The sequence below is a fragment of the Cibotium barometz genome, chromosome 55 (genome assembly GCF_041138505.1).
Source record: "Cibotium barometz isolate CiBa-2024 chromosome 55, ASM4113850v1, whole genome shotgun sequence".
NCBI classification, from domain to species: Eukaryota; Viridiplantae; Streptophyta; class Polypodiopsida; order Cyatheales; family Cibotiaceae; genus Cibotium; species Cibotium barometz.
Window position 1 is genome coordinate 40,671,691 of NC_141100.1, and position 15,238 is coordinate 40,686,928.

General features: G+C 44.7%; 1 protein-coding gene across 5 annotated transcripts in view; it reads left to right on the forward strand.

Moving 5' to 3' along the window:
• The window catches only part of LOC147607737 (uncharacterized), a 139,682-nt gene that overhangs the window by 47,666 nt on the left and 76,778 nt on the right, over nucleotides 1-15,238 (forward strand). For all 5 annotated transcript variants that reach the window (XM_086790368.1, XM_086790367.1, XM_086790364.1 and 2 more), the window contains one exon: nucleotides 14,498-14,555. In XM_086790368.1, the coding sequence (XP_086646494.1) occupies nucleotides 14,498-14,555 (58 nt within the window). The remainder of the gene's footprint in view (nucleotides 1-14,497; nucleotides 14,556-15,238) is intronic.

Genomic DNA, 15,238 nt, shown 5'->3' on the forward strand with positions numbered 1-15,238 from the left:
TAACCTACACTCTTGGCCAGTGTTTGTACGGGACTCTTGCATGTCGACAAACTCGTCGCTAATGAAAATCCCCCTCAAAGCACCGCTACAATCCTTCAACCGGCCCAACATGAGAAAGTTGTAGGCAAACCGGGTGTCGGAATATTTGAGAGAAGAGAGAGAGAGGACCTCTTGTTGAACTCATGCCGAAGTATTTGGTGGTTGAGGACAAAGGAGACCATGATGATCCATGGCAATGCCCCTATGTCCTTAAGGAGGTTGTTTAGGCAATGAGCCATACAAAAGGACACCGTGACATGTCCATACATACCTTGGAGGATAGCTTCCCCTGCCCTATTGGAAGGCTCCCCGTCCGCAACAAAGCCCACTACATGCTTGGGGCCAACGATCTCCATGGTGGTAGCCCACTCCGCCACAATCACATCCGTGCTCTTCTCGGTGCCGGATGCATCATGAGATGAGATGAAGTACATCTCTCCACGGAAATATGCAACCACGCCATGAATACTTGTGAGGATTATGTTGTTAATCCCTCATATTGTGTGCTAATTACTTAAGTAGTTAACTTAGAGAACAAGAACCTTTAGGAGAACACTTGAGAGAAGATTGAATTGACTTGAATTGAATTAACTGAGTACAATAGGTCTCTTATATAGGAGATGAAGAGACATTTGAAGAGGCATGTCCTTTGACGAAAGGACATGACTATAGACGAAAGGATACAACTTTAGGCTAAGGAATGTGTCTATTCAATGTAGAGGCACAATCATTCATCAAGGGATACAACCATTCGTCGAAGGGAGGTGGCTATTCGATGAAGAGGTACATCCTTTGGCGAAGAGTCGCAACCAGTTGAGTGTAGGGGTTCCCTTGGCTGGTTACTCTTTGCATCAGGAACCAGCAATGAAGAGAGTATCTGATACATACATACGTCACAATCGTGACATTCCCTCCTATTTAAAATAAAACCCATGTGTCAAATGATAGACATCTGTTTGTCAAAGAACTCCTGAAGAAGATTAGGGTACTGCTGCATTTCTTCATCTGTTTGCCAAGTGGAATCAGACTCATCCAAATCCATCCACTTCACAAGAAATTCTGTAGTCAACTTTCTTCTTGTTTCCTTCTGTCGCACGTCAAGAATTACTTCTGGAACAAGGATAATATCATATGAAGATAAGTCTGGAATAGGCGAATCTCCTTGAACATACTGTTTGAGCCAAGAAATGTGAAAAGTCGGATGAACCTTCCCCCATGAAGGTGGAAGTTCCAACTTGTAACTGACAACTGAATTTTTCTTAAGAATCCTGAAAGGCCCATAGAAGCGAGGTCGCAACTTTGGAAAAACTGACTTCACTGTTTTGTAGTGGTGAGGTGCCACATGTAACAAGACCAAATCTCCTTCTTGAAAATCTGCATGTCAACGATGCTTGTTGGCCTGTTTTTGATATTTTTGTTGCACATGGACCAATTTATCTCGAACTTGCACAAGCACATCTTGCATCTCGTGAACCAATTGATCTGCCAACGCCACTTTGTGTTATAAAACAAAGTTTGTAGGCATAAGAGGAGTATGCCCATATGCTGCTTGAAATGGAGTTAATCCAATTGCTGAATGATGGGAATTATTATAAGCAAATTCCACGAGTGGCAAATAATCTTCCCATGATGCCAAACGGGATTGAATGTAATGTCGAATCATTTCTTCTAAAATTTGATTAACTCTTTCAGTCTGTCCATCTGTTTGAGGATGATAGGCTGAACTGAACAACAAATTCGTGCCAAGAGATTTGAACAAAGACATCCAAAAATGTCCAATGAACTTTGGATCTCTGTCAGAGATGATGGTCTTCGGCAAACCATGCAATTTGAAGACATGTTGCACGAACAATGACGCCACACCTGGGGCTGAAGCAGCTTTCTTGCAAGGAATGAAATGCGCCATTTTGGAAAATCGATCAACCACCACAAGAATTTGAGCATTGTCTTTGGATGAACGAGGTAAAGTGGTAAATAAAATCCATACTGATACTTTCCCATCTCTCATTGGGAACTGGCAACGGTTGAAGTAACCCTTGAGGAAGTCGTCGAGAGGCTTTCATTATCTGACATGAATGACAAGCTTTGACAAATTTGATAACATCTTGCTGCATCTGAGGCCAGAAGTATGTAGCAGAAAAAAGCCGATATGTCTTGTTGATACCATGATGAGCAGCATAAGGAACTTCATGATGCTCTTGAATGAGAATCTTCCGCAATGAAGTATTATGAGGCACACAAATGCGATCAGAAAAGAACAGCAACTCATCCATGATGGTGTAGGTTGCAAACATGTTCATTTTTGCAGGACTGGGATTAGAAGATTTGAGAGCACGGAACGCATCTCCAAAATCTCTATCAGTCAAATACTCATTTTTGAAACAAGCAGGGATTTTCATTTGGACATCCGTGATGGCAAAATTAGTGGCTCGAGGCATGCGGCTCAAAGCATTTGCAACCACATTCTGAAGACCAGGAACATACTGGATAATCATGTGGAAATTAGCCAAAAATTCAACCCATCGGCCTTGTTGAGAGTTCATAACAGGTTGAGTGAAAATGTACGTCAGACATTGATGATCTGTACGTACAACTGAATCTGCGCCAAGAAGATAATGTCTCCAAGTCCGATAAGCAAGCACGATTGCCAAAAACTCCTTATCATACACAGGATACCTGCTTTGAATGGCTGAAAACTTCTTGCTGTCAAAAGCAATGACACGATCATTCTGCATCAAAACTCCACCAGAAGCACGATCCCCACGTTTGCATGTGGGCGGCCAGCTTCATGGTGTGGTGCGGGTAGGTGGCCATGCACCCACCCACACACACTTAAGGGGCTAAGTGTGGCTCCCCACCTTGGCCCATATGTGGGTGCCCATAATGGGTGCCCACTTTTAAGTGAAATGTGAACTTAGAACCTTATAAAATGAAAGGTTAGAAATAAACTATTAAACCAACAAGTGCAATACACTTACCACCTCTTCACATGCAACAAAACTCGTTAGAAGACAGAGCAAACTTCACGACTCACTGACAGGCGTCCCCGCTCAGTAAGTGACACGTCAAGCAAGCAATTACAAAAATACAAGTCACGCGAAAACAGTTTCAAACATGCAAAACATGAGTGCATGTGCAAATAGTATCATGGACATATCTCCCGTTCATGGAACAAGTACAAAATATCTGTCGGGCACAAAAATGGCACGACATACAACATAAATCCTGGTCTTCCTATGGAGTGACAGTCCCATAGGTAAAACACAGTTCCAGGCACGAGCCTCCCTATGGTGTGATAGTCCCATAGGCAAGACATGGCACAAATACTGGCTCTTCCATGGCGTGACAATCCCATGGATAGAACACAGTCCAGGTCATACACGGGTGGGACCAGTCTGGCTCCCGTCCATATGACACCATCCTGCTAACACACGGGTGGCACCAATCTGGCTCCCGTCCATGTTAAGCAAAAATACTGGCCTCTTCACATGAGACACCGGCCTGGCCTCAAGTGAATGAGACACAAAACTGGAGATGGACCAAATGGTCGGCCAATTGGTGACACTGCCGACGAGCATAGAAGGCAATTGGATGTTAAAGTGAATGGTTGGGTATTGTTGAAATTTGAAAAAGCAAGACTTTCAAAGAGGCATGGCAAAGAGGGTGCATATCCTAAGCTTGCGCAGGTACTATGGGCCTTTTCAAGTGATCGAGAAGATCAATGAAGTGGCTTTGAGATTGGCATTACCTAGTCATTGGCACATACACAATGCTTTTCATGTGAGTCTCCGTCGCAAGTATGTAGGACCGGGGCCCTGTGAAACGGTCATTGAGGATCCACTAGAAGTGGATGAGCTTGAGGAGATCTTGCAGCCAGAGCAGATTTCAGAAATATTTGGATGCTTTTCAGTTGCGGACAACTGTTTAGAAGCCGGGGGGATGTCACCATTTGGCCACCCAATTGGTCCACCCGTGCTTTCTTATCATGTATGTACATTGGACTGGTGTCCATGGCAGTTGTTTATGCTGGGGATTGATGCCACTCATGTGATACTGTGGACTTGGCTTTCCGTTGGGACTTGTGCCGCCTTTGTCATAGTCACAAGGGACGGGGGAGGGGACGGGGGATGGCCGTATGTAGGGAACGGGGACGGGGGTAGGAACGGCACTTAAAAATCACTTTGTCGGCGCCACCCACTCGTCTACATGGGCAAAGCTTGCATATCCATGGCCGTACACCGCCTCCATGAAAGTTGAGGGAGAACTTGAGGGTGAGGGTGGGTGGGGGTATGTTTGCACTTTGTGTGTGTGTGTGTGTGTTTGTGTGTATGTGAAGCTTGAGAGAGAGTGTGTGTGAGGGAGAGAGAGAGTGTGCCTTGAGAGGCTAGAGCTTGCTTGTGGGAGAGCTTGAAACTTGAGACCTTGGCCCTTGAGGCTTGCTGCTTGAGGGAGAGAGAGAGAGTGTGTGTGTGTGAAGCTTAAGCTTGAAGTGCGAGAGGGAGTGTGTGTGTGTATGTTCTTATAGGGAGGGAGGCAAGAGAGAGGCCAATGCCCAAAGGCTCAAGGCCTATGGGCCATGGCTAAAGGCCCATGAAAAGCCCTCCCCAAACAGCCACAAAAAATGTGACTGTTGCCCAAACATCGACCTGGGGCCTTCCCACGGAGCCGTCCCTCACAACCGTCTCCTCCTGGATTCGTCCCCGGAACGCCGTCCCTTGTGAGGGACGCCCAACTGGGGACGTCTGTCCGTCCCCGCCACAAAGTGTTCCCGGGACGGCGTCCCCTCGTTCCAAGGGTCCGTCCCCTCCGTCCCCTGTGACTATGGCCTCTGTGTACATGCTCGGAAATGCTTGGTGGATTGGTGTTCCATTGGGTCTGATACCTCGTGTACTTGCCTAGAGCACGTCTATTTTGGTATAGTCTCATGAACGGGGATTGTCCATACGAATGCTGCATTGCATAGCATCTTTATGTGCTTGCTTGCAATTGAAATTGCATGTTGTTTTCATGCTTGCTTGACCAATGTGTAGTTCTGAGTAAGGGGATGCCCGCCCGCGAACCGTACGTGTCAAACTGTGTGCTGACATGGTTATGTGGCATGTGACAGGTGGTAAGTATTGGTCATAAACCTAGCCGTAGGAGCTAGCACTAATTTATAAGTAAGTGTGTACACACTTCATTAAGTTTTGGGCGACCAAAACTCACTTATAAATTATGACCAGCCCGGTGTTTACACACACCGATGTCCTGAGGTGGACATAACCCTATGTCCACCGGTCAAACCTTATCCCCTTTGTACAAAGGGAGAAGCAGCCATACGTCCACTCTAGCTTGCTCCACAAAGCACCTGCCTGCCACCTACACTGGACAACTCACCACCTCACTCCATCTCCTCTCTAGAGATTGGTGCCTTCTTCATGAGGGCTGTTGGGCTACATTTTCTGCACTTTTTCCTTCCCAACTGCATTTCCAAGCTTGCTAAGGTGTTTCTCAAGCTTCCAAGAGTGTTTCTGGATGCTATCCTACACACTCCCGATGACTGAAATTCAGCAAAACAGTTCTCTTTATTGCTGTAATTTCTGGTCTTTTTTCTGAAAACCCTAATTTCAGCCCTCCTTTCTCAAGTTGAACCATAGGGGAAGCTTTCCAAGGTTCCCTTCATCCTCTTGAAGACTTTTGTCGTGAAGAAATGCGACAAATTGAAGATCTCATCACTCCAAGGTCTTCCATCGTGAAGACTTTCGCTGTCATCGACTCTACTTGCAATTGGTAAGCTTTTATGCTTAAATATGGAAGCAAGTAGCAGGAGGGAGGAACCGGATTACAAGATCACATACCCTGTGTAGTGTTTCCTTGCCCTACGTGTTCTTTTGCAGATTGTTGCTACCATGTGTTGGTGGAACAATAGAGAGTAGATGGTAGGGAACATGGGCACTTGAGAGGGTAGTGTGGATTGCAAGTCTACATCGACAACCACTTGTTTGCAATATTGTATTCATATGCATTGGTATGGAAATTTGGTCAGAAATGCCTATGACACTATGTACTTGATTCTCCCAAGATCAATATACTTTATTTGAGGGAGGGGTCGGCCGTTCTGGCTCATTGTGTGTCTCTTGTCAATTCAGGAAATTACTTCTTGTATTTGAGCAAGTGTCCATCAAATCTTAGTGTATTTAAGTGTACTAATTAGCATTGTGTTCATCCAAGTTACACCATGACAAGTTTGAGAAGATTTTTCTTTGGGATAATCTCCCTCCCTAGCTCCCCCTGTCTAGATAGAGGACCACAAGATAGACCTCCTCCTAGGCTCGAATCCTCTGAGCAAGTTTCCATACCACTTGTCCAATGCAATGGAATCGGAGTTGGACCGCCAACTCCAATAACTGTTGCAATTTGGCTTCATACGTCCCACAGTGTCGCCATTTGTAGCGCCGACCCTGTTCGTCGGGAAGAAGGATGGTTCTTCTTGATTGTATGTTGATTATCGTCGTGCACTCAATAAGCTGACTATCAAGAGTAATGTCTTGAATAGATTATATTCTCGAGAGGCCGAATGGAGCCAAGGTGTTCTCGAAATTGGACTTGGAGAGGGGGTACCACCAAGTGAGGATTGTGGAGGGGGACATCCCCAAGACAGCCTTCTGTACGGAATGGGCTTACTATGAATTTGTGGTCATGCCTTTTGGTTTGACCAACGCCCCGGCCATGTTCAACCGCATGATGATACATGTTTTCAGGGAATTAATAGAAAAGTGTGTGTTCATATTTCTGGACGACATACTGGTATTTTCAGCTACTGTTGAGCATCATGCATCATGCATCATGATATTGATGTGGAAAAAGTCCTAAAGTTGCTGGAAAGCAACGAGCTCTACGTCAATGAGAAAAAGTCGGAATTTTATTTGTTCGAGGTTTACTACCTTGATACATTATTAGTGCTGAGGACATCCGACTTGTCAATTGGGGCGTACCATAGAGTGGCTCTAAGCCTACCCCACGACCATGCAAGAGCCTTAGGCTCTGTTCTGGGGTAGCCCTATGGGTTGGACCCCTTTTCTACATGTAAATCCTACATGCTTCTACAGGCGTCTAACGTCCGATTGCAAAGCAGATACACAGATCATCTGACATAATTCCAGAGGGAGACTCGTAGTACGGACTGGCACTGCTTCATGTGCAGGACAATGCACACTGGACCTCGGGCGCGTAGAGTGGAACCCTGGCTGACTTGTCTTGGACTGGGTTCACATGGGACCAGTTTCCACTCCAGGTCCTACACCTTGTTGTTTAGATATGTCTACATGGCCTCCTTTGTCTACGTCACATGGGTTCACATGGGACCAGTTTCCACTCCAGGTCCTGCACCTTCTTGTTTAGATATGTCTACATGGCCTCCTTTGTCTACGTCGCATATTCATTTTCATATTTTGCCCATCTATTTGCCCATATTCGATCCCTTTTATGGTCCTTGGTTGTGGGTTGGCCACTCGTATTTTTCTCTCATTTGCCCCTTTTTTCTTGGATTTTTCCCAGGTCGGTGAGCTTGCTCTAGTTAGTCAGCTCCTATGGTCCAGTCGGTCAGCCCCATCTTACCTATAAATAGGTGGGCTGGCGTCTCCCCTTATCATTCATTGATGTGTGGTTCATGTGTTGACACACTCTCACTTTTGTGTCCTTCACTTACGAGACTATTTTGTCTCTTGCTCGGGATTGCTTTCACTGCAGTATATTCAGCTTATTAGCTTCATATATATCTCTCTCTCTTGCATTCTCAGTTCAGCACACTCTAGTGCTCATCTTGCTTCCTCCGTGTGCACTCTTTCATGGCTGCCCCATGTTCTGCCCTGTGTGCAACCCCTTCGCCTTTGCGTTTTTCAAGTTCGCAGCCCTCTGGTTGCTGCGTTTTCTGGACGGTTGCTGCTAGTTGATCTACCTTCACCTGGGCGTCATCGCTTTCAGGCTGCAGGTATCTTCTCATCCGTGTTTTTTCTCAACAGAGGGGTGGAAGCTGGTTGGCTTGTATTTTTCAGGTTTGGAGCCCCTTGGTTGGCTGCGTTTTCTTCTCCAATGGACACTATCTCTTGCAGAGGGGTCTTGTGTGGACTCTGGCTTTGGTGGCAGCTTGGTACCTGTGGTGGACACTCTTGCTTCTGAGGTGTGCATTTTTCTTCTTCTGAGATTGAGTTCGATTTTTAGTGATGGTTGCCTGAACTGCTCTCATATGTTCTCTCAGTCTGCCAAGTTGGATGGCTCCAACTATACATTGTGGAAGGTGAAGGTGAAATCGGCCTTGCGTGGAGTGGATCTTTGGGATTGGCTCGTTACAGCTGCCAATGCCACCCCTCCCACCCTTTCCACCGTTGGTGTGATTCAGGGACAGATTGATGTTTGGGCGGTAGATGATCTTCATGTTTTCCCCTTTCTGATGTTGAATTGTCAAGATTTTGTTCTCTCTCATGTGCGTACAACAAATGCTCACATGAAGTTTGGAAGGCACTTGCAGATCTTTACGAGATTGAGTCTCCGGGTTGGGTTTTGGCTTTGGAAAAGAAGCTTATGAATCTTTCAGTTTTTGCCTTTCCATCTTTATCTGCTTGCATTATGACTATGAAAGATCCTCGAGGCGAGCTTGCTGTATGTGGCAAGGATATTTCTACACAGGACATGGCTATTCGGCTTCTCTCCAAGCTTTGAGAGAGGTTTGATGCTTTCTTTCAGTCTCTCCTCGTCCTGTTCCAGTCACTTGGGAGAAAGTTCTCCCCTCCAAAGTCTCGCTTTGAGGAGCGGACTGGCATCTTTGGTGGTTCTGATGGAGCTTTGGTTGCTCGAGACAAAGGGAATAATCGATAGAAGAAAGAGAGAGGGGTTTCTGACAAGAACACCAAGGACAACGACAAAGATAAAGACAAAGACACAGATAAATCTTCTAAAAACAAGGATGTGGAGTGTTACTACTTTAGCAAGAAGGGTCATAAACAGTCCCAATGTTACAACAAGAAGCGGGATGAAGAAGGAAAGCACTCTACCTCTACAGCGGTGTCCTAGACCAAGAAGGATGATGGTATTCTTTTATTAGCTGGTGCTTCTCGTATACTGGTCCTTGTGACTTCTCAGTCTCTATCTTGGATTGTGGATAGTGGTGCTATTGCTCACATGACATCTCATTGGGATTGGTTTAAGGACTTTACTGCTAGGACATGCTCTATCACTTTGGGTGTTTCTTCTTCCGTGCTAGTTCATGGACGTGGCGCCATCCCCATCTTCTGCTCTTCCAAAGACAAGAGGTATTTCTTTCACGTTATGTATGTTCTAGATTTGGCATTTAACCTTTTGTCAGTGAGTTCTCTTACAGCTTAGGGTGCGGAGGTGATCTTATCTCATCACGATATTACTATTCGTGATAAGGAGACTATAACATCTTGGCTTAGGGAGTCCAGGATAGTGTCTTACGCAAGTTGACTGCTTTGCTCTTTATTGGTTTTCTTCAACTGTTTGGCATGCTCGGTTTAGCCATTTGAGCTATCAACTTCTACAATGAGCTTCAAAGGATGGATTGGTTGAGGGTTTACTAACCATCAAGGCTCCAAAGGATGGATTGGTTGAGGGTTTACTAACCATCAAGGCTCCAACTTCTGTATGTTCCTCTTGGTTACAAGGAAAGCAACATCGAGCCGCCTTTCCGAAGGAGGTGACACACAAATCTTCAACATCACTTGCTCTTGTTCATGGAGACTTATGTGGTCCAATGAGTACCGCATCTTTGAGTAAGGCGTTGTACATACTCGTGATGGTGGATGACTTCTCGGGATTTATTTGGGTTTTCTTTTTGAAGTCCAAGGATGAGGCTTTTCAGCACTTTTGTGATTGGAGGATTGAGGTGGAAAAAGAGACCGGTTCTTCGGTCAAGGTTCTTAGGACTTACAGAGGGGGTGAGTTTAAATCCCAGGAGTTTCAGCAATATTGCAAGGATCACGGCATTCAGAGACAACTTACTATAGCATATACTCCATCACAAAATGGAGTTGCAAAGAGGAAGAATCAGATTATCATAGAGATGGCCCATGCTATGCTTGACCACTCCTCTTTACCTCGACGTTTCTGGGTTGAGGCAGCTTCTACTGTTGTCTATATTTAGAACAAGTCTCCTACTGCTGCTCTTCCACATAAAACTCCATATGAGGCTTTCCATGGTGAGACGCCCTCTGTTGTTCATTTGCAGATATCTGATTGTTCGTCGTATGTACATGTGCCTAAGGAGCATCGCTCCAAGTTGGACTCAAAGTCTCAATGTATGACTTTTCTTGGATATAGTTTTGTACCCAAGACATATTGTCTATATGATGAGCATGCCAGCAAAGTTTTTGTGAGTTGTGATGTGGTGTTCGACGAGACTCCTGCATCTTATGAGAGGCGTGGTGAGCTTCTCCTTCTCCACCTCCTCCTCCTCCTCCTCCACCCCCTGCTTCTGTTACACCTCCAGCTGTGGATTCTTAATCAGATGATGATGATGACTGTGCTCCTTCTCTAGCGAGCTCGAGCAGACCGGTACCCGGATGGTTTTTTCAGACAGTTTGTGATTTTGGGTTGTGAGAGCTTCCCTAAAGAATATACAAAAAACAAGCAAGTATGCAAATGCATTTACTTACAATACATACATAGTGAGAAGCGCGAATGGGAGAGAGAGTAATCAGTCTTCTTGTTGATGTAGAGCTGTACAATGGCTGCAACTTTGTACTTGATCCAAAGATGAGGGGAAAAGAGACTTTATAAAGCTGAAATTGGAGTGATAAGAGAGCTGAAACCTCATTTACAGACTTGTTGCAATAACGGACAGCATGGGAAAAGGTGGAAGATGGAGTAGTTACATCTTGTGGAAGCGTTGATGGAGAGGTAGGGGTTGTATCCAAGTGGTGTGGGTTGATTTAGGGTGAGTAGGGACTGATTTACAGCAAGAGAGTTGTGTCTAGAATGAGAGGAAAAGGGTTGTATTTATAGGAAAAGAGAGCTTCAAGGCTTAAGAGGGAAAGTAAGGCTGAAAAAGACAAGTGTCCAGCCACATGTTAGAAGGTGGGACAAGTGGAGGGACACTCGGAAACTCAAGTGACAAGTGTTGGGACACTCATCCATTCTTCTAGAACACTTGGAGCTCAAGTGACAAGTGTTGGGACGCTTGTCACTTGGAGCTCAAGTGACAAGTGTTGGGACTCTTGTCCATTCTTTTAGAACTTTCTATGGTGAGGTGTCAACTGCCAAAAAATAGAAACCTCCAAATTTACCAAGTACAGTTAGGATGCAAAAATTACTAAATATAGTAAGTGATTCTTAAATTTTAAGAAATCTCTATTTTTTAAGGTTAGCCTTATTAGGGCAAACCGAGGTCCCTATTTTTTAGGGCTTGGCTCTAGATTTTAGGGACTCCCCAATATGGGAGTCAAATGAAAGCTCTTTCCGTCCACATTCACAAAACTGTAATGGTTTTTCAATCTGATGCATCTAACTCATGTAAAATGAAAATCAAGCAGTCACTCTAACATAGACTTTAATTGGTTATGCCATCTTATCGATTGTAATTGTCTGTTCTGGCGGATCTAGCACACACTCCTAGGCATCAATCCTTTTTGTGTGCGAGCTTGACCTTGGTATGCTTGAGTTCTTGCTATAGGCGCCCAATTAGGTCATATAGGTGGAAGTGTGCACTATCCATGTTCTAGCCCATTGCGCGGACCCACCGTGACGTATGGCCACTCACCAGTAGCCAGCTCCTATGCACGAATCTATCCAAATGAATGAATTTTCTTGCTAATCTAAATTTAAAGGAAAACATGAAAAACATAGAAGAAAGTATAATTATTTCAAATGATACAAAGAATTCTTTCTTTCATTTTGCGTTGAGTCATGACAAGTTCTTTGTCCTGCAAGAGCAAGAATATTGCGAATAGTAGTCATCCGGGCCGTCGAAGCAAAGGTCTCATCAAAGTTGACTCTAGGGCATTGAACATAGCCTTTGGCAACCAACATCGCCTTGTGCTTATCCAAGCTACCATCAGCTCGGTACTTCGTTTTGAAGATCAATCGCACACCAATCACCTTACGCTGCTATGGCCTAGGCACCAAAATCTAATTGCCATTCCGTTCAATAGCATCCAGCTCTGCCTGCATAGCACGATGCCAAGGCTCATGTGAAAGAGCCTCGTCCACAGAAGAGGGATCAGAAGGACCATGAATAAGAGAGGACATAAGAGCATGGTTAACAAAAACGTTGTCTTTCATGTGTTTGGGACTAAGGCGGTGAATTTTTATGTGTTTTGCAGGTGGTAAGTGTGCACACTCAACCTTATTTAATTCTTATTTCTTTGTTTACTAAAGGCTATGGTTGCAGGTTCACATTCATTAAAGTTTGGGCGCACAAACTTATATTTTATAAGAGTGTTCACATTAGGCTGGACTATTTTAATGAACCGGGACCAATTATGAGGTTTGGGCACTCGGACACTGGACCAAAAGCCCACGAATTGCTAAAAGAGACCAAGGAGTTATTTTTGACATCCACGAGTTGCTTTTTTGGGTGCTTGGGGTGTGGAGCAAGCTAAGGGCAGCCAAGAGAGCTGGTTGACTGCTTCTCCAGAGAGCACATGGGTTGTGGACACCAAAGATGGGAGATATGAAGCTGGCTGACTACTTCTCTTTAGTGTTGGAACAGAGTAAAGGTGACTGGTCAATTGTTGATGTACCTGCAGCAGAGCTGGCCAACTACTTCTCCTCTTCTCTTTAGTGCTGGCCGGGTTGTACACAGGCTGCAGGGACTAGACAAGTCGCACAAACTCCATAGGGCTGGTCAACTTTCTGTATTGATTCTGTTTTGGCTGGCTGTACTGAATTACAGCGAATCTCAGCCATACTTCATGGGATTCCTTGAGATGGAACAGATAGAGATTGTGCCAGGCTTCAACACAGCTTCAAGGGAAGCAAAATGATTGGCCTAAGTGCTGTATTGGGCCTATTTGGAGCTGCTGAATTGCACAATCGTGGACAGCCGTGAAACTAAGGAACTGTTGGTGACTGTGTAAGCCTAGGTTGGTGACCAAGGGCTAGGTTTCACAGGACAGCAATTGGTGATTGCTTTGTCTCTGGTTGGTGACTGAGGGTTGGATTTATTTGGACAATAGTTGGTGATTGCTTCGCCCTAGGTTGGTGACCAAGGATTTGTTTTCTCTATTGGGCAGTTGGTGCCTGCCTTGCTCTGGTTGGTGACCGAGAGCTTGTATTGTTTGTCTTCCATAGATTTGGATAAATCTGGTGCCAGCTGAGGAGTGGAACTCCCGGGCACCCTCATCTTGTATAAGAGAGCACTCTGTTGGTAATAAAGATACCTCAGTGCCGAGGAGGCTGGCCCAACTTCGGCCCCTAGTGCTATGTCATGTGCAAGATTATCTTATATGGTTGCAGGATGTGTATGTGATTAATGATGTCTCTGGTAGATGTATTGATTTGTGCTCATGTTGTGATGGATGTTGAATGTATTTTGTGATTTGAGCCATTGGTTTTCTGTATTACACGTTCCCGCCTTGTGACGGTTGGCAAAGATTGTAACAACCCTATCTTCTTCCCACGAGGAGGAGCTTTCACTTTCTGACAAATGTCACACTGTTACACATGAGCGAACACATCTCGCCTCGTTCATGGCCAATAATATTACCTTTCTAACTTCTCCAGGGTTGAATTCATGCCCGGATGACCACCAGTGATGGCGTCATGGGCAGCATATGGAGAAGAGATGCCTTGAATGTCTTTAAATGTTTCAAGCTCTTGCATACATGGCCATTGATAACCACCTCCTTGTTGAGCTCCTAATTGATAGGTTTCTTCATAATCAAAGTTTCAAATGTTGCTATAGCCTTAGATCTGAATGCCAAACACATTTGCTAAACTGCTATACATCAGCACATTAACTCCACAGTACTGTACATTTACTCAAGCCTCTTCTTTCCTTTCAACCACCTCGTTCTTCACCATGGCATGCATGCGACCCGCCTCATGAAACTTAGCCTCTTGGGTCTGTTGTCTTAGCTAGGCGACCATCCTCATGAAAGTTAGCTTCTTCATACCTAGGTGGAGTGGGGTCTGTTTCCAACTCACGGGACCTCTCGGAATAGTGGAAGCAGATCTTGAAATGGTTTCTTCTTCAAAGTACCTTCCTATAGTTCTGTGATTGCATTGACAGAGATAAAAAGGCACTAGAGAAAAAGCAGATGCAAAGCACACACTAGAAACACCACTGCCAATCCCTGTATTATGTATAGTGAGTGAAATTTCCATTCTGTATGTATGGTGAAACTTTTAAATATTTCCATTTCTCAAGGATGAATTTCTAATTTGATAGGACCTACCTTTCTCATTTTCATGAGCTGATTAGTCTGCCGTGTCCATGCATGTTTATTGTTGGAATTTCATGAAGGGAAAGATGCCGAAAAATCAGCTCCTTCGACAGTCCCACATCAACAAGTTTTGATAAGGTCCTTTTCAATTGTACATTCTTGTGACTACTGAGTTCTTTGAAGCGTGCACATGAATCAGTATATATCTCTCCACAGCGTGGCTGTGCATAGACCTGATTATACTATACTTGATATATGATAAATGCATGTTGTTTAATGTGTAAGGATTTACAAATTGTTTTTTTACGATCTTTAATTGTAACATGTGGAAGCTTATAGACGAGGATTGGTTCTTGACGATGAATAGCACAATGTAGAGAAGATAAGAGTGCAGAGGGAGAGAGAGAGAGAGAGGAGATAAATAAACAGTATTGGGTCCTGAATACCCTCTGAAGGGTCCCCACCACATATGGTGTATTTTCTTTATTTAATGAGTAGAATGACACAATCGCGGCTAAATAGAGTCGATTGATCTGACTTTAGACAGCTTCCCTTGATCTGACCTTTGCTTGGCCCCTTCTTGGCTTGTCCGATTGGACTTCAGCACTTGGAGATTTATGAGATCATTTAGGCCTATTGCTGCCCATCGCTTAGATATGCCCACAACCCATTACTCGGTTTGCTCATAAGCTGTCGGCCTGTTTTATCAGCCACGACTTGCATATTCAGCATTAAATGGGGCGCCTTTCACACGTGTGAGCATTTGTGCTGGCTGACAGGATATTTAGCTGGCCGAGTGGTCTTTTGGGGCTGACACATGC